The sequence below is a fragment of the Staurois parvus genome, unplaced genomic scaffold (genome assembly GCF_062004578.1).
Source record: "Staurois parvus isolate SC_StPar_1 unplaced genomic scaffold, SC_StPar_1.0 ptg000261l, whole genome shotgun sequence".
NCBI classification, from domain to species: domain Eukaryota; kingdom Metazoa; phylum Chordata; class Amphibia; order Anura; family Ranidae; genus Staurois; species Staurois parvus.
The window spans coordinates 3,482,331-3,505,396 of record NW_028318057.1 but is presented as its reverse complement, the minus strand read 5'-3'; the positions used below and the strand labels follow the sequence as shown (position 1 = coordinate 3,505,396).

General features: G+C 40.1%; 1 protein-coding gene across 5 annotated transcripts in view; it reads left to right on the top strand.

The window, feature by feature from the left end:
* The window catches only part of NFYA (nuclear transcription factor Y subunit alpha), a 37,194-nt gene extending 14,563 nt beyond the window's left edge, over positions 1-22,631 (top strand). Inside the window, exons 2-11 of one of the 5 annotated variants that reach the window (XM_089681177.1) lie at positions 6,362-6,462; positions 6,934-7,014; positions 14,388-14,531; positions 14,681-14,812; positions 14,910-15,015; positions 15,195-15,361; positions 15,447-15,620; positions 18,162-18,275; positions 21,418-21,461; positions 21,541-22,631. In XM_089681177.1, coding sequence (XP_089537303.1) covers positions 6,388-6,462; positions 6,934-7,014; positions 14,388-14,531; positions 14,681-14,812; positions 14,910-15,015; positions 15,195-15,361; positions 15,447-15,620; positions 18,162-18,275; positions 21,418-21,435 — 1,011 coding nt within the window. In that variant the 5' untranslated portion in view covers positions 6,362-6,387 and the 3' untranslated portion in view covers positions 21,436-21,461; positions 21,541-22,631. Of the gene's footprint in view, positions 1-6,361; positions 6,463-6,933; positions 7,018-14,387; positions 14,532-14,680; positions 14,813-14,909; positions 15,016-15,194; positions 15,362-15,446; positions 15,621-18,161; positions 18,276-21,417; positions 21,462-21,540 lie in introns of all 5 variants that reach the window. The other 4 variants (XM_089681178.1, XM_089681176.1, XM_089681180.1 and 1 more) reach the window with 4 other exon arrangements.
* The last annotated feature ends 435 nt before the right edge of the window (positions 22,632-23,066 follow it).

The window sequence follows — 23,066 nt, the reverse complement described above, 5'->3', positions numbered from 1 at the left end:
CTCCAACAGTTTGCTCAGCGCTTTACAATGTAACAGGAGACAACTAACGGTCGGTTCACATCTATGCAGTGTATTACCTTATATTTGTTATGTGAACTACTAATCTTATCATACTCCATGTATTGAAGATGACAAAGGCAGACATATTTGAGGTCCAGCTTAAGTGGCAACCATGGCTTCCTCTATGAATACAGTGGAAGAGTAACCACCCATGGACAGAAAGTTTATTCTTCACAGCACTCAGAATTTATTGTGTGGAAAATAATGATTTGATCCCCTGCAGATTTTGTACATTTTCCCACTTACAAGGAAGTGAAGGGTCTATAATTTTTATTATAGGTGTATTTTAAATGATAGAGGCAGGGGGGTGCATGCACTTGAGGCTGATGATGGCAGACGCTTGACTGAATCGCTCCGCTTCATCGCTACCTCTCCCAGCTCCTAAACAGCAGGGGAGCACAAGCACTGACCTTCGCTAACCATAGAGACCCTTATGGTCAAAACTGGGTGACAGAAACCGCTCTCCACGCCCACCATGGAGCCATGGCCCAGCCACATGGAGAGATTCATCAGGCGTGCTGCATCCTCGGCCTCAAGTGAACCAGCTCTACAGAGGGCGCTTCCTGACGACATGGCCAAGGTAACTCAACCTCTCGCACCCACTATACACCCCTCCTCCCCTCCCCACCTCACAGAAGGTATCCTAGATGCTAAACTACATACTCTACTACAACACATTTCCCACACCATTTCAGCAGAAAGGGGGAAAATTGCTCAGGAGGTACAGGGGGAAATTGCACAGGTGGAGAAATGTACAGATCATCTAGAAACCAAATCTGATGATTTAATCTAATATGTTCAAGTGCTTGAGGAGGATTACCGTACTTTAAAACAGGTTTCTCAACTCCAATCTCAGCAGGAGGACCTGGAAAACAGGAAGAGGAGGCAAAACCTATGAATTAGAGGAGTGGCAGAGTCAGAGGGGGATGCTCAAATACAGGACTATCTTATGGTCCTTTTTACAACATTGGTCCCAGTGGTGCCAGATATTGACTGGAGAACGGATAGAGCCCACAGATCCTTGGCTCCTAAGCCACCAGCAGGAGCTAGGCCTAGAGACATCACTGTCAGGTTCCATTATTATGATAGTAAAGAGACTCCTTAACTCAACACGCAGCAAAACCACAATCGACTACAGAGGGGAGAAAATACAAATTTATATTGATCTCTCCCCTATTACACTCTACACCTGCCAAAAAAACACTGTATCCTCTATCGCTGGAGATACCCCTTCAGACTTAGTGACCAAAGATGGTATCCAGCATAACATTGGGGACCTCCAAGAGGGAGAAACTTTTCTGTTGCAATTAGGCCTACCACCACTACCCCTTATTCGATCCTGGCCTAACAATACTCCAAGCAAGATTTGGATCCCGGCCAAATCTAAGATAAAGATGTGGATCCCGATACCACAATGTACTCCCACAGCCCAAGTGCCTTTATTATTCATAGCCTGGCCGGGCGATTTCTTCAAGGCAATCATTGCACATATCACTTACATCTTTTTATCCTTTAAAAGACACCTACGTGTACACATGAGGATCACTTTAAGAAATAATAAGGTTGTTATTCTTCTAAGAGAAGTGTTGAATTGGCGGAGGGAGCGAGGGGCTTCTGCCACCCTTTCAACCTCCCTATGCTTCCCCAACATAGCCATGGTTTTTTCATGACTCCATGAGCTCGCTCCAGGCTTTCAGAATTTTTCTGTCTTACTTTGTCTTCTGGACATTAAGGCCTTTCCTGGGCCTTGTGTATATATGGTTGGGTCTTATCCCCCCTTTGCGGACATGTTTCTTGTCTAATTTTATGCTGGTTTTCTTTTTTTAGACACACTGGGGAAGATTTACTAAAGTTGGTACACTCAGAATCTGGTGTAGCTGTGCATGGTAGCCAATCAGTTTCTAACCTCAGCTTGTTCAATTAAACTTTAGCAATGAAACCTGTAAGCTTATTGGTTCCCATGCAGAAGTGCACGAGATTCTTAGTGAACCAGTTTTAGTAAATATACCCCAGTGTGATGTATATCTTTCTTTGACCTACAGATCTATGATAAGATGGTTATATGTATCATTATGGCTTTACAAATGTATTCTTGTAATGCTAAAGGGCTAAACTCTTTGAGGAAGAGGTGGTCAGCCTTGAGGGAATTCCGTCAATCGGGCAGAAGTGATTCTGATCCAAGAAACACACTTTAGAAAGGGAGATCATTTTACATTTGCTCAAAAACACTTTCCCACAATACACATGGTATCTGACCCTACAGGTAAGGCAGGGGTTGCTATCTTGGTTAAACAAAATTGCACTCTGCAAGTTCAAAACTCTATACTAGACACCGAAGGATGATTTAAACTCCATAACTGTAGATATAAAGCCACTCCTATAACGATTTTTAATTTATATGCTCCAAATTTGACTTCCTCTGAGATTCTATATCCCCATTATTACCATCAGCTCATCCTCTTACAATTGTAGATGGGGACTTCAGTTTGGGTTCCTCCCCTTCCAGAGATCGGAAATCACTACATGGCCACCAACCTTTCAAACAAGCTCTTAAACTGTAAGCCTCTTTTCGCCAGTGGACTAGGGAACATAGACTGACTCTTGGCGGGTGGAACACCCGAATGGTAAAAAAATTCTAATTTTTCTCACCAGTACATAACACCTATACTAGACTAGACTATTTTTTGGTATTAAATCCTCTTCTTTAGAGTTCGGTGGAATCAGACATCATAACTATCTCATGGTCAGATCATTCTTATTTAATCCTTGACTTGGTAAGCAGGTTTCTTCCTGTGACTGGCGGTTGAATGAAAATCTGCTCAAACAGGTTGATATTCAACAATCGATTTCAACAGCCATAGAGGATTATTTTAAGCTTAATGAAAGCTCCGTTTCCAAAACCTCAACCCTCTGGAAAACCCATATTCCTTACATTAGAGGACAATTTATATCAGCAGGCTCTCTCTTGAAAAGAAACTCAGCTAAACTTAGATCTGACCTTATGTCTCAACTAACCTATGCCGAAAATGAGCTTTTGAACCACTCTTCTATGTCCAATCTTTGAATGATGGTACTGCTCAGGAATAAGCTGAAAGCCTTAGGTGTAGAGGGGCTGTCCAAAAATCTACTTTGGATAAAGCAGAAATATGCTAACAAACCCCATAGAATGCTGGTAAATAAACTGCAGGCTAGACCTTTAGGGGCTGCACCCAAGTTAATACTTCAATCAGATGGGACCCCCACCTACTGCCCACAAGGCATCGCGACAACTTTTGATAACGTCTACAGTAAATTATACAGTTGCCTTTCCCCTGATCAGCGTCCACCATTTGACAAAGCTCTATTCGACACATTTGTTTCTGGGTTGCATTTGCCAAAAGTGAAACCTTCTGCAGGGATGTTGGATTCCTATCGCCCAACGCCCAGGACATGTTCTTTTTTTCCTTTAGCTCTGCTGTGGGCAAGCAGCGGGCTCACATTTCAGGTGGAAGCATTCGGCGGCCATACAGTGCCAGCCTTGCCATGCCAAGAGAGAAGGGGTGGGGCAGAGCTGCAGCTCCATGTGAGAATGGACACATGGAGCAGCGGGTGCCCCCATAGCAAGCTGCTTGCTGTGAGGGCACCCGACAGAGGGAGGGGCCAGGAGAGCCTGCGGGGATAGAGGATCCAGGTTGCTCTGCAAAACCACTGCACATAGCAGGTAAGTATAGACATGTTTGTTGTTTTTTCCTTTAAAAAAAATAAATCTTTAGAATCACTTTTTTTTTTTTTCCCCTGGATTTTCTGGTTGATATGCTGTCTCTTATTTAAAATACACCTATGATAAAAAATTATAGACCCTGCATTTCTTTGTAAGTGACCAAGCTTAGGAAATCTGCAGGGGATCAAATAATTATTTTCCCCACTTTCAAAATCCAGTGAGCAGACAGATGACATTTGAAGTTGCAGAAAGGAGCCAGGTAGAAAATTGTGAGAGTAACAGTAACTTCATCCAGTCAGATGCAGCCACTGTTCAGGTATTCTGACATCTACTGATGCTGGCTGTCAGAATACAGTAGATGGCAGGGGAGATTGGCCATCCATGCTGTTTTTAGCATGGCTAGTGGAGTCTGTTAGATTTGTAGTTCGGCTTTACGTTCTTGTCAATTAGGCTTACATAGTAGATAATGGGATGCAGATGCTAAATATGTCATTCACCCTGTGTAAGAGCGAATGTACAAGTTTGAAATTATAGGCAATGTGCATGAGCTGTGAGATATGTAAGGTTTCTAAGACTTGAAAATGCTGTTTGTGTAGTATATTGTGTGTAATATATATATGTATATGTATTGTAGACATTGAAACACATACTGTTCATTTATACTTCGTCCTGACTGTCCTACGGTCACACCCAGAAATTGGATTTCTTCCTTCCCCAATTGTATTTTATTTGGATTAATTTTCAAGCCCGCTTCTCTCAAAAGCTGCAACATTTCGCTGACATCATTCACATGCTCATCCATAGAGGCTGTTGGGGCAAAACTGTCCAGTAATATTGAATGCCATCCCAGCAAAAAGCTGTTTTGTATTGACATTTTGGATCGAGGGGTAAATTCCAATAGCTGTTACTGATATCAATTACCGTAAACCACTTCATTTTTGGCGTTAATTTGGCAATCATTTCAGGGTAAGCTGCTACCACAGGTGCCATACTTTTAGCATATTTGTTTAAGACAATCGATAATCTATTGTCAGCCTGAATGACCCATCAGGTTTTATGACTGGCCAGGCTGGCGAATTGCATACTGATGCACCCCTTTTTAATGTACCTTGCACTTCCAATTGTTTTATAGCTTCTGTTATTGGTTTAACAGCCTCTTTTGGAACTGGGTATTGTTTGAGTGGTGCGGGGTCCAGTCCTTCCAATAAAATCATTGTATTCATCCTACCACAATCTTGTTTATGTTTTTCCATTATATCTTCAAATTCACATATTAGACTATCCCAGCAAGGGTCCCAATCTCCATGTAGCACTCCTACAGGCTTAGCTGCTGCTGCAACCAATTCCATAGGCGGATGCCACACATGACCCAAATTGTCATCTCCAGACATCTTCCACAGTTTCATGTTTGCAAGGTCAACAGCCAGACCCTGCTGTACACAGACATCAGCACCAATTATGTCCTGATCCTGACAAACAACATCACACTTCCATTTCTCTCCCCCTACATATTTTTCATGTTACAATCTTAAGAACCAGGTGTGAGTAGTTTGATTGGCTGTGAATCTGTTTTATTTATTTTTTTAGTATAAAAAAATATATAAAAAAATAGGGTTCAAGTCGGGGAATATGTAGTATATTGTGTGTAATATATATATGTATATGTATTGTAGACATTGAAACACATACTGTTCATTTTTGGATAAGCCAATGATAAGACCACTTTACACACCAAAAGGACTCCTTGCTATGTTAATGTCTGCAGGAAGTAATTACCTTCCCTTTGTTGTGTGGGGTTATCCTGTTTTGGGTAAATATATGGAGTGTCAGGGGAAGTTTAAGAACAGGTTAGTTGCATATAGATTGGGAAAAGTCTTAAATATTCATGATGTGCTTGTTTATGGTGAAGAGAGAAGATTTGCCATAAACAAGACAAGTAGTATCTGTTTAACTTTTTAATTAAAAGCTATGCATACAGCTATTCTAAGTCTAGACACATAAGATCAAACATGCTAATAAAAGTGGCCAATCAGAGTGCTTGCCATTGTACTGAATGGGGAAAATGTGTATATTAACACAGGACACAGAACACAGGATAGAATACATGGGATAGAGCACAGGTCAGGATACATGGGCCAGAATACAGGTTGTATGGCAGCTACCTAGGTGCATATTATAGATTGGACATATGATGGATGGTGTAGTATCTCTATGCTTGATATGAGGTATCTTGAATAGGACTTTGAGAGCTGTTGTTCATTGTAACATTTACAAGTATTCAACTGAATTTCTGTCATCTGTAACAAATATCTTTATCCGAATAAATGCATCTCTCTGGAAAAGGACTATTGGTTGCTGCAGGAATAGTACATATATAAATATACACTGGTTATACATCCTCCATTATTGATATAAGACAACAGATTTGTCTTATGAATTGTTTCTGTGTGGACTTCATTATTTTAAGACAACAGTTTGGTCTTGGGGGTATGTTGGACAGTGTGTCTGCATCTGTTTATGATAGGAACAGTTTGAGGGAAAATTACACTTTACATTTTTATTATCAAAATATGATTTTCATTGCCTTTTTTATAATTACAGGTATAAAGCAGATTGCATACTTGTAGATGGAGCAGTACGCAAGTAGCAATGGCTCCCCAGAGCAGATTGTGGTGCAGGCTGGGCAAATCCAACAGCAACAGGTGAGAATTAGAGGTGGTTTGCATGCAAGCCATAATGTGTAGAACAATTCTCTGGCATAACAATTTGTTAAATGTATAAATAATACTAGCAATCATTTTAATTTTGTAACTGACATTTTAAATTCCAAAGCTCTTCAGTAAGCTAATTTTTAATTTTAATAACTAATCAATGTAAGAGCCTGTGTGCTTTGGGGTTGTGTCACTGGCATCAGTTTGAGATGCTTCATAGATCATTTAGAATTCATTGACAAGTGCATTTGATCTTCGATTGACATTCTGACCTATATTTGACCCGCTGCATTCCCAGAGACTTGTATGGGTATGCAAAAAAAACCTGTCTCAAGTGAACAAAAGCCGGCTGACACGGACCCAAAAAACACAAATTTAGTTAAGTGTTATCATTTGAGTGTATGACTCCTGGCACTCTCTCATGGTCAGGCTGTCTCTCTTTATTCCTTCCCTTTTTCCTAGCCTGGTGCTGTCACTGCTGTCCAGTTACAGACTGAGGCTCAAGTGGGAGCAGCCTCTGGGCAGCAAGTTCAGACCCTCCAGGTAGTTGTGTTTGGCAGATGAATAAATGTAAATGGAACCATATAGAACTTTCCATTGCTTACTCGGTCATGTTAGCATGGATCGGTTACATTGTCTAAAGTGTCACTTGCAGTTTTTGTCTCTTGCATGATATTGTAAGTGGTTAATCCAGCATGTTTCCAAAATATTTGTACACTGTAATTGACCTTTTTGCTGCTGCAGACCTGACTACTGCATGTAAACAATCTCCTAGAGAGATATATATGTAGAAGTGACCGGATAGATTTTTAATGTGTGAAAGGAAAAACAAAAACATGGCTCTGGCAGCAAAAGGGTTAAACCTTTGCTCTTTGTCTCCATTTAATCATTTTATTACATTGTCAGATTGCTTTGTTTCTGTTCTGAGCATTGGGAAAAAAAGCATGGCTGATATGAAAACCATGTAGAGCTACAGCCATTTTGATGTAATCAGTGTCTGATGCACAATCTGTGTTTTTTTAGAGAGAAACTCCAGACATAAAACAAAAGCCATCCCCTGGCAGAGCCAAAATACTGTAACACTAAATGATAGTGTTTGCTTTAGTTCAGCTGCTTTTGATACCTTAATTGATCCTTTAAAGATCAGCTTCTACACTGCTTAATAGTTCTTGGCCATGGGTAAGATCTTCAGGGTTGGCAACAGTGTTAGTGTGGATTCAAATAAGTCCCACAGTGAAGCTTGTTGATGCAGTGGTACACACTCCTTACATGTCACTTATTTATTCATTCAGCAAAATGTGTGTTTGCTTCTGTGTTTAGGGTGCCATTAACAGTTAATGGCACTGAAAGCTAAATTAGTTCATTTTTACAGTGCTTTGAAAAAGTATTCATACCCCTTGAAATTTTCCAAATTTTTTCATGTTTATGTGATAGGCCAACACAAAGTGGCACATCATTCTAAAGAATAATAAATGGTTTTCGAAATTGTTTACCAATATGTTAAAGTGTGGCATGCATTTGTATTCAGCCCCCTTTTACTCTGATACCCCTAACTAAAATCTAGTGGAAACAATTGCCTTCAGAAGTCACCTAATTAGTAAATAGAGTCCACCTGTGTGTAATTTAATATCAGTATAAATTTAGCTGTTCTGTGAAACCCTCAGAGGTTTGTTAGAGAACATTAGTGAACAAACAGCATCATGGAAGCCAAGGAACACATCATACAGCTCAGGGATAAAGTTGTGGATAAGATTAAAGCAGGGTTAGGTTATTAAAAAAAAATATCCCAAGCTTTGAACATCTCATCTGAAAATGGAAAGAGTATGGCACAACCTACCAAGACATGGCCGTCCACCTAAACTGATAGGCCAGGCAAGGAGAGCATTAATCAGAAAAGCAGCCAAGAGGCCCATGGTAACTCTGGAGGAGCTGCAGAGATCCACAGCTCAGGTGGAAGAATCTGTCCACAGGACAACTGTTAGTCGTGCCCTCCACAAATCTGGCCTTTAAGGAAGAGTGGCAAGAAGAAAGCCATTGTTAAAAGAAAGCCATAAGAACTCACGTTTGCAGTTTGCGAGAAGCCATGTGGGAGACACAGCAAACGCAGAAGAAGGTGCTCTGGTCAGATGAGACCAAAATTGAACTTTTTTGGCCTAAAAGCAAAACTCTATATGTGGCGGAAAACTAACACTGCACATCACCCTAAACACACCATCCCCATTGTGAAACATGGTGGTGGCAGCATCATGTTATGGGGGATGCTTTTCTTCAGTAGGGACAGGGAAGCTGGTCAGAGTTGATGGGAAGATGGATGGAGCCAAATACAGGGAAATCTTAGAAGAAACCCTGTTAAGAGTCGGTAAATGACTTGAGACTGGGGCAGAGGTTCACCTTCCAGCAGGACAACAACCCTAAACATACAGCCAGAGATACAATGGAATGGTTTAGATCAAAGCATATTCTTGTGTTAGAATGGCCCAGTCAAAGTCCAGACCTAAATCCAATTGAGAATCTGTGGCAAGACTTGAAAATTGCTGTTCACAGACTCTCTCCATCCAATCTGACAGAGCTTGAGCTATTTTGCAGAGAGGAATGGGCAAAAATTTTACTCTCTAGATGTGCAAAGCTGGTAGAGACATCCCCAAAAAGACTTTCAGTTGTAATTGCAGCGAAAGGTGGTTCTACAAAGTATTGACTCAGTGGGGCTGAATACAAATGCACACCACACTTTTCAGATATTTATTTGTAAAAAAGTTTGAAAACCATTTATCATTTTCCTTCCACTTCACAATTATTTGACACTTTGTGTTGGTTTATCACATAAAATCCCAATAAAATACATTTACGTTTTTGAAGGTAACATGACAAAATGTGAAAATTTCATGGGGTATGAACACTTTTTCAAGGCACTGTAGGTGTATAAAGGCGGCTATATACTATAGAACCTGATTTGTAAAATCTTCTTTAGTTTTACCAAAACTATATAATAGGAGGACACACTATCCAGTCAGGCAAGCCCTTGCATTATGTAGTTGATGGTAGATCTAAAGGAGATTGTAAAAAAAAGATTGTGTAGTGGGCATAACAGATTTACAGGACACACTTCTGTTTTCGATACTACTGCTCTAGCCACATAGGCTGTTATTTGATTGCTCAGTTCCTGCACACTCTGCCTAATGAATGATCAATGCAAGATGAAGGTAAAACACGAGTAAGACCCTGGCTGTGTATTCTCATAGAACAGTAATTGCATTGGAAATCCATGAAACTGCAGAGGTGGGTGGGAGCCATCTCCTGGAGGAAAAGGGGCAGGTGCAGAGTGTGTGTCATTGAGGTCAGCTGTTCAGCTACTTCTACTGGTTCCCCTGTTCTGAATACCAAATTCAGGATGGCTAATATTATTATTATACAGGATTTATATAGCGCCAACAGTTTGCTCAGCGCTGTACATTATAAAGGAGTTTTCACCAGGACACTGAGCATAAGGTAAGGTCTAGTGTAGGACAAATAGAAAACTTATAAAATAAATTAGTACATAGGAGCAGAAATGCAGAAAAAAAAAAAGGTGAACTTAGCCTTTATGAAAAATTGGGAAGCTATTTTTAAAAGGGGTCTCTGGACTGGCTGCCAGCTGAAAGTAGGAAAACTCTGTTTCAACTTTGAGGATAAAGAAGTGCTATTAATGTACAATCAATAGTAAGAGCATTACTGTTAGTAGTGTAAATGTTTCTGTGGCTGGAGTGCCTCTAAAAAAAAAAAAAATTCATAGCTGTGTACAAATATAAGGGGGTTTTCCAGGTTTAAGGAACTATTTACAATTAGGTTTTGAACCTTACATCAGTTAATGTCCTAACATGTCTGTTAGTAGGTTCCCTACACCACACCTCTGCAGATTATTTCTACAGCATTGGTGATTTTTTTTTTTCACCATTGGAGGTCCACAGTTAGTACACCTCAGTGTCCTCTTTATTGCTCCTAAATCCTGCTCTCTATGGCCCTAGAATAAAAGCAGACTGCCCTAGTAATTACCAATGTATTCTGCGTTTTAAAAAGTTAGGCCTGCCCTTTTCAAATTGCATGTTTTGTTGCCAAGGAGTCAATAACATACAGTAGGTACAGGTGACATGCCTAAACATTACATAGCTTTACAGCTCATTACTATTTACTTATATCTGTTGACTGGGAGGAAACATCATAAAGTGTGGCATGTGTAAAACGTTTTACAGTTGAATTACCAGTGGTTCTTTTTGCATGGTCTCTCAGCTGATCTGACTTTGGAATTACTCACTGCTGATCTAACTCCTCTAAGGGCAGTCTTTCAATAAGGGGCATATTTATCAATTTGTATTTCTGAATCCTCAAAAAGTGACAGACTCTCCAAATAACTATGTATCTTCTCAAGACCTGATTTGAATCCTGCACTTGAGCCCAAAGCAGACAAAAACTTTCCTGGGTTACCATTTAGAAACAGAAAAAGATTTTCAACTTCCTGGAAGAGCATAGTTTCCAGTACTCTGAAAGTTTGTTGCTGCTCTTTTAGTTTTCTTGCACAGTAATCTAGCTAGCAATCTGCTTATCAGGTGATTCTTCAAGGCTTCCCTTCGATTCAGACCCCTTTCGGTACCTCCCTGGGATCATTAGACCGTACTAAATACTTACGGTACCAATTTTCCCTTTGCACCTTTTGGTGATGCTCCTATCAAACCTCCTTGCCATTAAATTGGTATTCCTGGTTTCCATACCTTAGCTTGCAGGGTATGCAAGATCCAAGCGTATTCAGTTGAGCTTTTTGTCAGTGTCCAGCTTTCTTGCCCAAAGGCACGAACGTACAAAGAAAGCGATTTTGCCCTCCTTTTGTCATCTAGAATCAACATCAATTTTCCACCTGTAGATGTAAGAAGATGCGTACTTCAGTACATTAAAAGCACCCAGACTTTTAGGAAATCCAGTGCATTATGCATCCTCTTCTATGGACCCAGGAAGAGCTGCAAGTAGCACCAACACACAACATTGGAGAGTTTCTTGTCTAAACTGGCTACATGTTTAGACCAGGTTTCAGACACTTATCCTGGCTATAGAGACTCCAGAATTAACCTAACTCTTGGTAGTTACTAGTGGTTCTCATATGGATTCACTCTCTTTTGCCTTAGTGAAGGGAAATTATCAAAAGATACTTCTCGCCATAGGTAAGCCTTTGACAGTCTGGTCCAATTATACTTTTATTATTCTAAAGAGAATGGAAACAGCCCAACGGTCCTTTCTCCATGCCAAAATGCTTCTATACAGTGCCACCATCAGTGGACCGATCTGTGTCTTGCCTCAGCAAGGCAAAATGACACCTGTTGTAGATTCTAAAGTTTTTCGGAGATTTGTCAGACAAAATGCTGGAGTCCCTTTTGTAGACTTCTTTTTTTGCTCCTGATTCTGTTTTCAGGCAAATTTTCCCTTTCAGATGAAAATTATATTGCTGAGGCTTTACTTCGGACTGTTGCTCACCACATCTGGTAAATATGAAAAAACACATCCGTCCCAAAGGGGAAGTTCACGAATTTCTAGGATTTTTCAGGTGAATGGTCTGTCAGAAAATTTACAACCAACAATAAATTTTATGTAAATCCAAAATTTTTATTTTGCTTTACCTAAAACGTTGGTCATGTTAAAAACCTGAAAGTGAGTGATAAAAGAATGAGAGTATGGAATGACAAGCAGAACTTATCCCCTTATGGTCGAGCCTATGGCCTTTTCCTAAGTGGATGAACACGTTCTATGTATGAGTATGCAGTGGTTGAGTTAGTAGTATAAGGGGTCCTATTTATTTTTCATTCCACACTATGATGCTTTTATCATTCACTCTTATGTTTAACATGACCAACCTGCATTTTAGACTACGTCAAGAAGAATGGATTTTACATAAAATTTAGTGTTGGTTGTAAATTTTCTGAGAGACCATTCACCTGAAAAGATTTGTGAGCTGCCCCTTTGGGACGGATCCGTTTTTTTTGTTTTAGTTTTTTCTCCTTCACTTAGGTCCTACTGTCTGTGATGGAATGGGCTAGAGTTTGTCAGGATCTTGCATCTTCGGGTTTTCCTCAACACCTAAAACTCTAAAGGATTCTATCCTTTCCCTGGACAGAGAGATCTGTATCCTAGCCCACTCTAAGTCATCTCTGCAGTGGTGGCTTTGGCTGTTGATGGTATCACAGGGCAGCTCCTTTCTGCTGCTATTATTACTGGAAGGTCCTCACCACAGATGCAAGCCTGTCACACCTTTGAGAGGAGATCTCGTCTCCCTGTCTGTACTCTGTGATGGATACCCCCTCTAACACTTTTAGTGCCTGTTGTTTCTGCCAATAGATGCACTAATTTTCCACTTCCTTTTAGGCCTCAAATGGGCGCTGATGCCTGTACACTATGTTTATGCAGCTGCTGCCGCTAGGAGCTGCATGCAGGCAGCCTGTGTAAGTCTATTGGGACACAGCTGTTTGTCCTAATTTGATAGGCTCACAGGTGCAGATGAGCAGCTAAAAACTATTTCTTGCATCTCTGCAACACATGCGCATGTTTTATCCCTAAACACTCAGCAAATACAGAAAAATAACTGTTTATGTGCCAAACATTTTGTGAGGTCCTAACCCTCCTCTTTGATTACATGGAATTCCAAAGCACATGTTATCAGGCATACCTATGTGATTTATGATGCTTTACCAAAAACAGATCTTTCCTCACCCACCTCAGTCCTTACCTTCATAAGTCCTTCTTGTGAATAGGAACTTACCAACTCACAACTTTTATGGAAAAAAAAAAAAAAGTGGTATTTTTTTGCACTTTGCCCTAGTAGGCCAAAAGGAAGCAGACAAGAGGAATTCATTGTTAAGTTTTACATACACTTTTAATCACAGAAATCAGCCCTTCGTTTTTATTCACCTCAGATTGTCAAGAGACTAAATTAAAACTGCTGTAAAAATTTGAGGAAAAATGCAGGCTACATTGTTAAAACCTGATGTACGATTAAATTATGCAGGCCATGCACCATGTAGATTTTAGGGAATTTCAACAAGATTACTGAACAGATCATTGCAGCCTACAATTATCAATTTCTGTTCAAACAATGAAGCTATTAGTGTAGAAAATAATATGGATTGGTGCAATAAAGGGAAGCAGAGGTGACAAGTCCACTATATAACAGTCCAAACAGACCATGTAGGTCAATAATTATAGTCCACTCTGGCAGCCTAATCCGTAGAGAAAACTCTAAAAAATAAAAAAATAAATGAAGGAGAAGGGAGGAGAAGCGTCAACTGAATGTAGCATTTAAGTAAAACCATTTAATAATTGGAAGTAAATGCACTCACAAAAGAAGAATTAAATCAAGCATGTAGCGCTATAATGAATGCCGTCATGAGTCCTGGTCCGCCGGATGAAAAGGTGGCTGTGGTCTCACTGACAGGCTGCTCCGGAGGCTCCCAGGGCTTCCTATCCAGAGTGGAACACAGTGGCGGATGGATGTGACATCATGACTGGATATGACAAGCAGATGTGACCAAGTCTTCTCGTCATATCCGGACATGACGTCACATTATTTAAATACTATACTCAGTTGGCGCTTGTACTCCCTTCTCCTTCAATGAAGCAATTGGAACTCCTTGTGGTAATTTGCCTTAGCAATAACATCATTTTTAGAATTAAAAGTTGCTTGGGTGTTTAAAAAAAAAAAAAAGCCAGACGGTTGATATGTGCATGGCAGTATTAAGAATGTAACAATTCCTCATACTGCAACCATGTTTTAACTGCAGCTGGAAAACCCCTTTTAACACATTTGTTTATCATTTTGTAGCATACGTGAGTTTGCATATAGCAATGTCTCCTATATGACTCTTCTTCTTTTTTTCTTTTTTTTTTTTACACCCTCTGTTCAGGTACAAGGCCAGCCACTCATGGTTCAAGTCAGTGGAGGACAGCTAATTACATCCACAGGGCAGCCTATTATGGTACAAGCTATGAGTGGACAAGGTCAAACTCTTATGCAAGTTCCTGTGTCTGGATCCCAAGGCCTTCAACAGGTTAGTGTTCCACCTTCTATATTTGTGTTTGTGTGTGGTGTGTGTTTTTGTTTTTTTGTTTTTTTTTCTCAATTTTGTGCTCAGGAGTCTTGATTTGTTTGAAGTAATGTTCAGTGTTTGTCATAGTGTTCAATTGTCTTATGTTACAGATTCAGCTGGTGCAGCCAGGGCAGATCCAGATCCAAGGGGGCCAAGCGGTGCAAGTTCAAACACAGCAGGGGCAAGCTCAACAAATAATTATTCAGCAACCACAGACAGCAGTCACCGCAGGCCAGAGTCAGGTATGGGATGCTGACATTTGTGGAAACTTCCTTGCCTTGTATTTCAATTATTTTTATACATGGCCTGTTTTTTTCCCTTTCTCTTCCCAACTGTTAGAGTCAGCCACAGATTGCTGTTCAGGGTCAGCAGGTGGCACAAACAGCTGAAGGACAGACTATCGTTTACCAACCAGTAAATGCAGATGGCACAATACTACAGCAAGGTGTGTATGCACTCGACCAGGACTTGCAATTCATTGCTGCTCCAAATCAAGATTTAATAATCCCTGTAGTTTGCTGCCTGCTTTCCCCCAATATTTCTCATTTGTATAATATGTAATAACACTTACTCTATTTGTAGTTTCTGGTAGTAAGTTTCACTTGCTTGTTTTATTTACTAAAGTTACAGTGCCTGTTACTGGAATGATCACCATACCTGCTGCCAGCCTGGCAGGGGCTCAGATTGTTCAAGCTGGAGCCAACACCAATACAACCAATAGCAATCAAGGGACAGTTACTGTCACCCTGCCTGTGACAGGAAATGTTATGAACTCGGGAGGTATGGTAATGGTACGTATAAAGTCTTTGTGTACAGTGTAAATTTTATAAAAAGTGGCTTTTCTTATCTTTCATAATGTGTCTTTCCTTTAACTAGATGGTACCTGGTGCAGGCTCTGTTCCAGCGCTGCAAAGAATACCACTTCCTGGAGCTGAAATGCTGGAGGAGGAACCTTTGTATGTAAATGCCAAACAATATCACCGAATATTAAAGAGAAGGCAGGCAAGAGCTAAATTGGAGGCAGAGGGTAAAATCCCCAAAGAGAGGAGGGTGAGTATCTGGCTTTAAGATGTGATAATTAGGATGAATTATTGGTGTTGAACAAAATCAGTGGATCTGACAAATGCAGATTCCCATAGATACATAGTTAGTCTGTCTGGAAAAAGACAAAAGTCCATCTAGTTCAACCAAGAAAAAAAAGTTATAATCCTATACCCTCAGTTGATCCAGAGGAAGGCAAAAAAGCCCAGCAAAGGACGATCTAATTTGTTCCTGCAGGGGAATAAAATTCCTTCCTGATCCCCCGAGAGGCAATCGGATATTCCCTATAAATAAATGTTAGTATCCAGTTGTATTCTGTGTATCCAAGAAAGAATCCAGGCCTTTTTTAAAGCAATCCACTGAGCTGACCAGAGCCAACTATTGAGGGAGTCTATTCCACATTTTTACAGCTCTCACTGTGATAAAACCTTTCCGTGTTTGGAGATTAAATCTCTTTTCCTCCAGACGTAACGAGTGCCTCCTTGTCCTCTGTGATGACCACAGGGTAAATAATTCTACACTATATGAACCACTGATGTATTTATACATGTTGATCATATCCCTCCTTAATCTCCTCTTCTCAAGAGAGAATAAATTCAGTTCCTCTTGTCTTTCCTAATAGCTGATCTCATCCATGCCTCTTATCAGTTTGGTTGCCCTTCTCTGTACTTTCTCCAGTGCCACAATGTTCTTTTTGTGAATTGATGCCCAAAACTGAACTGCATATTCCAGATGAGGTCTTACTAATGATTTGTACAGGGGTAATATGATATCTCTCTCTCTGGAGTCTATACCTCTTAATACAAGAGAGGATTTTGCTTGCTTTAGAAATCGCAGCTTGGCATTGCATGCCATTATTAAGCTTGTGATCTACCAGAACTCCCAGATCCTTCTCCCCCATTGATTCCCCCAGTTGTACTCCCCCTAGTATGTATGATGCATGCATATTCTTAGCCCCCTAAGTGCATTACGTTTATCAACATTAAACCTCATTTGACATATAGTTGCCCAATTAAACAGTGCATTGAGGTCGGCTTGTAAGTTGAAGACATCCTGTAAGGACGTTATTCCACTGCACAGCTTGGTGTAATCTGCAAAGACTGAAATGGTATTTCCCAGACCCTATATCGTTTATAAATATATTAAAAAGTAAGGGTCCCAACACTGAACCTTGGGGTACACCACTGACAACCCTAGACCATTCAGAGTATGAATCATTAACCACTACTCTCTGAATATGATCTTTTAGCCAGTTTTCTATCCATTTACATACGGATTTTTTCAAGCCTGTAGACTTTACCTTACACATTAGCCGTGTGTGGGGAACTGTGTCAAACGCTTTTGCAAAATCCAAGTATACCACATCCACCACCACCCCTCTGTCCAAGGTTTTGCACGCCTCCTAATATAAAGAAATCAGATTTGTTTGACAACTTCTGTCTTTCATGAATTCCTGCTGTCTGTTGCTTAAAATATTTTTTTCCAGCAAGAACTCATCTATGTGGTCTTTTATTAAAACTTTGCAGTATCTTCCCAACTATAGAAGTTAAACTAACAGATCTATAATTACTTGGTAAAGATTTTGACCCCTTTTTAAATATAGGCACCACATTGGCCTTACGCCAATCCAGTGGTACTATGCCAGTCATTAAACAGTCACTAAAAATTAGAAACAATGGCTTTGAAATGACAGAGCTCAATTCTTTACGGACCCGTGGGTGTATGCCATCCGGTCCAGGTGCTTTATTCACCTTTATTCTGTCTAAATATTTCTGGATCATATCAGTTGTGAGCCAATGTGGATCATCTGGGGCTGTGCCAATACCATTATGGACAAGAGCTCCCCCATACTCCTTTGTAAACACAGAGCTGACATACATTATGACAATACATTACTGTATTCAACATAGGTAAACTGAGGTGAGGGCGGTAGGGGGATGAAGATTAGCTGTTCTGTGTAAATGCCAACATACTGCGCTTCTAAAGCATGTTCTGTTGCAGTTCCATAGTTGTAATAGACAATAGCTTGCTTTACCTGTTAAATGCCCCCTTATCCTGAGTTTGAGTTGGCAAGAGTGCTCTGGAAGTAATGTGAGAGCAGTAGGAACAATGTACTGTAGCTTCTGGTCACTTGTTTTATTCTGTTCCAGTAAGCAGTGGCATACATAAAGGATTTTTGGGGCACTTGCAATTTGTGCTTGGGGTCATCCTACTACAGATGTGGATAATAAAACAATGAATGGAAATGGGGAGAATATAGCAGAGTGGAAGTATTTTCCCCACTTCCACTGAAAATGGCAATAGGGGAATACATCTTCTCTGCTTAATGGCAAAGGATTATTAATCCATTTTTTGTGCGACACTGCTGAACGATCCTTCTGAAAATGCTAGCTTCCTGAAAAAAAGTACATCAGGAGTAACAGTACTTGTATTTAACAACTAATTACTATTTTTAGAAAAAGAGCAGTAGTGGCAGCTTCACAGCGTGAATACAGAGCGCTGTTAGGTATCTGCTGTGAATCTAATGTTTGCATTTTTTTAAAATCTCAGAAATACTTGCATGAGTCACGACATCGCCATGCTATGGCTAGAAAGAGAGGAGATGGTGGACGTTTTTTCTCCCCTAAAGAAAAAGAAGGACACCACTTACAAGTAAATGTACAGGTATATTAAATGAGGATTACGTGGTTTTATTTGTACTTTGCCTTATAACAAGCACTTGTTTTTCCTCTTAATTATTCATTTTGCCTTTATGCAAGTTTTTTTTTTTTTTTTGCCAAATGCAAAGCTAAGCTTGGTACAAATAGTTTTTTTTTTTTTTTTTTTTTTGTTCAACCCAAAATTCTGAACAGAAAAATAGAGGAGCTCGCTGTACTAACTATGCAATGGTAGTACAGCAATCTCACACTGATCTGTTGTGTTCTGGCAGGGGGACTACCCTTCTGCCAGAACACAGCAGACATCTCTCGCAGCCAGTGGCTGCAAGAATTAATCAAATGCCGATCGTCTGCTGGTTTTTCGTCATGCCCATTCGAAAGAAGCCTGACAGGCTGCTGAACACACGGCCAAATGTCGGCCGGTCTCTGTTGAACGGGCTAGTAGTCGGCCTGTGTGTACCAGCCTTTAGTTTCAAGGCAATTTGCATAAAGAAGTCCTTAGATAAAAGTGATGAACAAGAACAAAATTTCATCAGTGAAGTTGCTTTTCAGTAAAAGGATTCAAGTCCAGGAACACATCTGGTGTTCTACACTGCTTTATGCCTTTTAAAGTGCTATTAAATTCAAATATTGCAGCTTACCCATTCTTGGATGTGATGGCTGCATTAGTTTTCTTTTTTTTCCTTTCTTTTGTTTACATCTGGTGATCCAGCCCCAGTAAGTCTGTTGTTTTTGAGCTGTTCTGAAGATGTATTAGTTTAGTGTGTTAAGACAAACCATTTTCCACTGACAAGGGGTGATTTCAATGATCAGCTTTTTTTATTCATATAAAACCTTTATCTCAAAGGAAAAAAATTGTTGCTGTAACTGCATGTTTTACTGCAGCGTGGGCTGCAGTTTGGCTTCAATCTGTTAATGTATCTAAATGTGCTAATACATCTAACACTCCCCTCCCTCAAGACTGACTATGCTGCTTTCCAAAGATGCCCCTGTGTTCTTTCATCCACAGTGGGGGCACCCTAATACAGGAGGTATGTTGCTGGCCAGTTCACTAAATTAAAACAAGGGTTAAAAGGCCTAAGGATGAAAACGAATGCAACCACCGCATCTAACGATATGTAACTGCAATATATAACTTTTTTGGCTTTGGTTTTAATATCGCTTTATTATGTGCAGAAAGCAATGTAGTGTAAGCCATAGCACAGAGTTAGAACAATTTATATTTTTTTTTACCAGTGTTTGTTTCGGAATAAATGTGAGATATTTTAATAGCACATCAAGCACAGAATATAAAACACAATGTTGTATTTGGAATCGCTACCCATTCATATCTACTATCTAAATTTCTAATGTAGGTTTTTCTTGTACTACCCCATTTGCAAAAAGTTGGGGCGCCAGTTTGCAAATTGGGAAACTGGTAGAAATTATTAACACTGATCTGGAAGAAATTATTAACACTGAGCTGGTCTATGGAGGTACACCAGTACTCAGAGTGTGGCATGTCAGTGCTGGGAAGCTTTCATGCATCTGCTTCCCACAGTGATGTATCCCTGACAACACTCAGCAATCGGCTGGGAGTTTCCCTTGGCAAAAAATCTAAATGTAAAGAATATGGCTGGGGATAATGAGCGGTGATATATAGGGCAATGTCCATATTTGGCAAATTACTTGTGCCACTGGGTGGGCAGAGCCTGGTGGGAAACTAAAAGACTAGTTCCCCATCAGGTCTGCTTTACTTCTGACTTGACGGCGTGTGGCAGTGGGCATATTCGAAAACCTGTTATTGGACTGAATAGTGGCTGTGGAATCTGTCAAACAGTGAGGTGGACCTCATGAGAAACGCTTCTCTCAGTTTCCCCACCAGGCTTCGTCCATCCCACTAGAAAAAGGAGGTAGCTTACTGAGGAAGGAGTGTCCCGTTTGGACAATCCAGCCTCTGTACCTGGCACTGACAGTTTCATGTACTGGTCTCTGAATTGACCGTAAACACTGTCACTTTGGCTGACAAAATTGTGTGGCCAAGTATGATCTGCTCTTTTATCTGGCTTATGTGGACCTACTTGGAATAAAGCCCATCTGTGATCTCTGATTTGCTTTAATAAAGATAAAAAAAATCTGCTCCAGTGTTTGCATTTTCTTAAGAAGATGCAGCTCTCACGTGTTTACTCTTACTGAACGTGTTACTCTTACTGAAATGCTAGGATACACCAATTAACATTCAAACAAGTAAGAAGCAAAAATAGAGGAAATGTTAACAGCAGCATGAAGAGCCTGTAATCCTAGCTTGCTTTTTTTTTCTGCTTGCACCTTCTGCATACAGTGTTAGGCCCCTTTTACACGAGCAGTTCGATTGGGTCTGCCTGTCTGGTTTTTCAGACGGACCCAATCGGACCTTCTATATTCCTCTGAGCAGTCGAATGTAAATGGTCTTTTCTGTTTTTTACCAGGCTAACTGCAATTGGGAAAAAGAAAAAAAATGGAAGGGGATCCGTTCCCTTCATCTGGCTGGATTGGAGGGCAGTCGGGTGTAAACGGAGAGCTGGTCCGTCTACAACCGACTGCCCATAGAGCACAGCGTGCAGTGTCCGTGTTCACTTTGCATAAGCGAAGAGCACATGGAAATGTCATCCAGCCACTCCGCTCAGCAGCGGATCAGTGGATAGAAGCCCTGCTGAGAAAAAATGGATCTGGCCTGTGTGAAAGGGGTCTTAGTCTGTTTTATAGGTTTTACCCCTGGTTCACATATATGCGGCCACGCAGGCCGCGTTTTGCATGGGCACGAGAGCCCATTCATTTGAATGGACTCCCGTGACATGCAGGGAAGAAGTCCCTGCACTTCTTCTGAAAACGCAGCCCACACGGGAACCTCGTTTTCCAGTGCGGGTGGCGCACAATTAGAACTAATAGCACCTGCCCACAGGTCCGCATTCCTCTGTGCGGGTGGTGCGGCTGCACAGATTTCCGAACCAAGCCTTATGGTTTTACTCTTTTAAGTATTCTGTTATTTCCCACCATATCACTAAGGGGAAAAAAGGTTCCCTGCTTTTTCAGATGTCCCATCATCTAGATGTTGATTTGAAGTAAGTTAATGAAGAAAAAACCCCCCCAGCCTTCTGTAAATATTTTATTCTCTCTACTTTTTGTTCCAGGAAGTGGAATTTCATTAATACATTTGAGCAGAGCTGTTAAAACGGTAAGCATTTCTGAATACAGCTTTGTTGCATGTGTGTGTAGGTGAACAAGCACATGGTCTTATTGTCTTATCTTTGCAGGATTCATCTCAGGGAAGAGATGTTTACACAGATGATGCAACCATTCTGGCAGTGTCCTAAACACAACACCACCGATGCCACCTTACAACTCCAAGACAACTTCAGATTTTTAACTTGCTTCAACCCAGCATTAACACAATGGACTTCTTCCACCTACCACCAAGAAAACCCTCAGCAATTCCTTTCTTGATAAATCATGTCCTCTGTCCTTTACATTCAGATTTGTGTACCAGTAGGGCAGAAAAGGAAAGGTTTTGCAGTTATTCTGGAACATAAAAAAAAAATATTTTTTAAGAAAAGTGATTAAAAAAAAAACAAAAAAAAAAAACATGTTTGGTCAGTATTCAAAAGACTCAATGTGGTTTTACACTGAGGTGAAGTGCTGGCTCTGTCATTTTTTCAGATCGTGCAAAAAGCTGGACTGACTTTGGAAATATGCATTGTAACGGTCTGCTTTTCTGGTTTACTGTTCTTTCAAGTCCTTCTTTTGTGTGAAGAAAATGGTGAAGAGAGACTTTTCATATATTGCATAAGTTATCAAATTTATATTGATTCTAGGTCTTGTTTTATATATTTCTCAAGTCTCGTTAGCTTTAGGGACTTATTTGGGTTACAGAGGTAGTATAAAATTTGATGTTTAAATTTTTGTGAGGGAACAGAATGGGTGGGGGGGGGGGGGGAGAGAACTGGCATTAAATGCCATTACCTTTCTGTTCATAATATTAACCCTTCACTGAACAAGTACAATACATCTACTATAACAGCATTTTTTAATATACTCACAGGCATTGCTATTTGCATGCAGGAATGTTATATTTCTGACTTTTGTTTAAGTCTTGAGAACTAGAACAGGCATAAACTTGTGAATTTGTTACTTAAGAAACTATTGTACATATTTTGTTTTTGTTTTATGATACAGTATTTCAGATTTTTTTTTTAATTAGCTGTATTTGTAAGTACTGTGTACCTTGCCCAGCTAATAAAACAATTGTTTGATTTTACTTTCAATTTTTTGATATTCTAGTGTGTTTTACATGTGTACCTATAAATTGATAGGCATAACCTACCTTGTACTTCATAATAAAAGAAAACTAGATATCATGAATTAGTAATTCTGTGGTAACCACTAATCCTTTTTTTTTTTTTTTCCACAAGAGTTTTATTAAGAGTTCAAAAACTACTAATAAACATTGGTGGGAGGTCTAAGCCATTCCTCATACAGAGTAGAAAGAAACAACATTACAGACATTTCGCCACACTGTAAAAAGAAAAAGCAAGATATATAGAACAATAAAACATATGCGATGTCCCTTTGGGCTAATGAAGTGCAACGTAATCAGTGACGAAAGTAGCATTGAAGCAGGTATATGTGTTTAGAAGACCAAGGTTAGCATTGAGTAATATTGCAGTGCATTAAGGAACCAGGCTGCTATCGCCTATGCCAACTAGCATACTTTGTGTTCCAAAAGGAATGTGTTGGGACCTGGGTATGTAATTAGGAAAAAGGAGAAAGGGGAGAGGAAGCC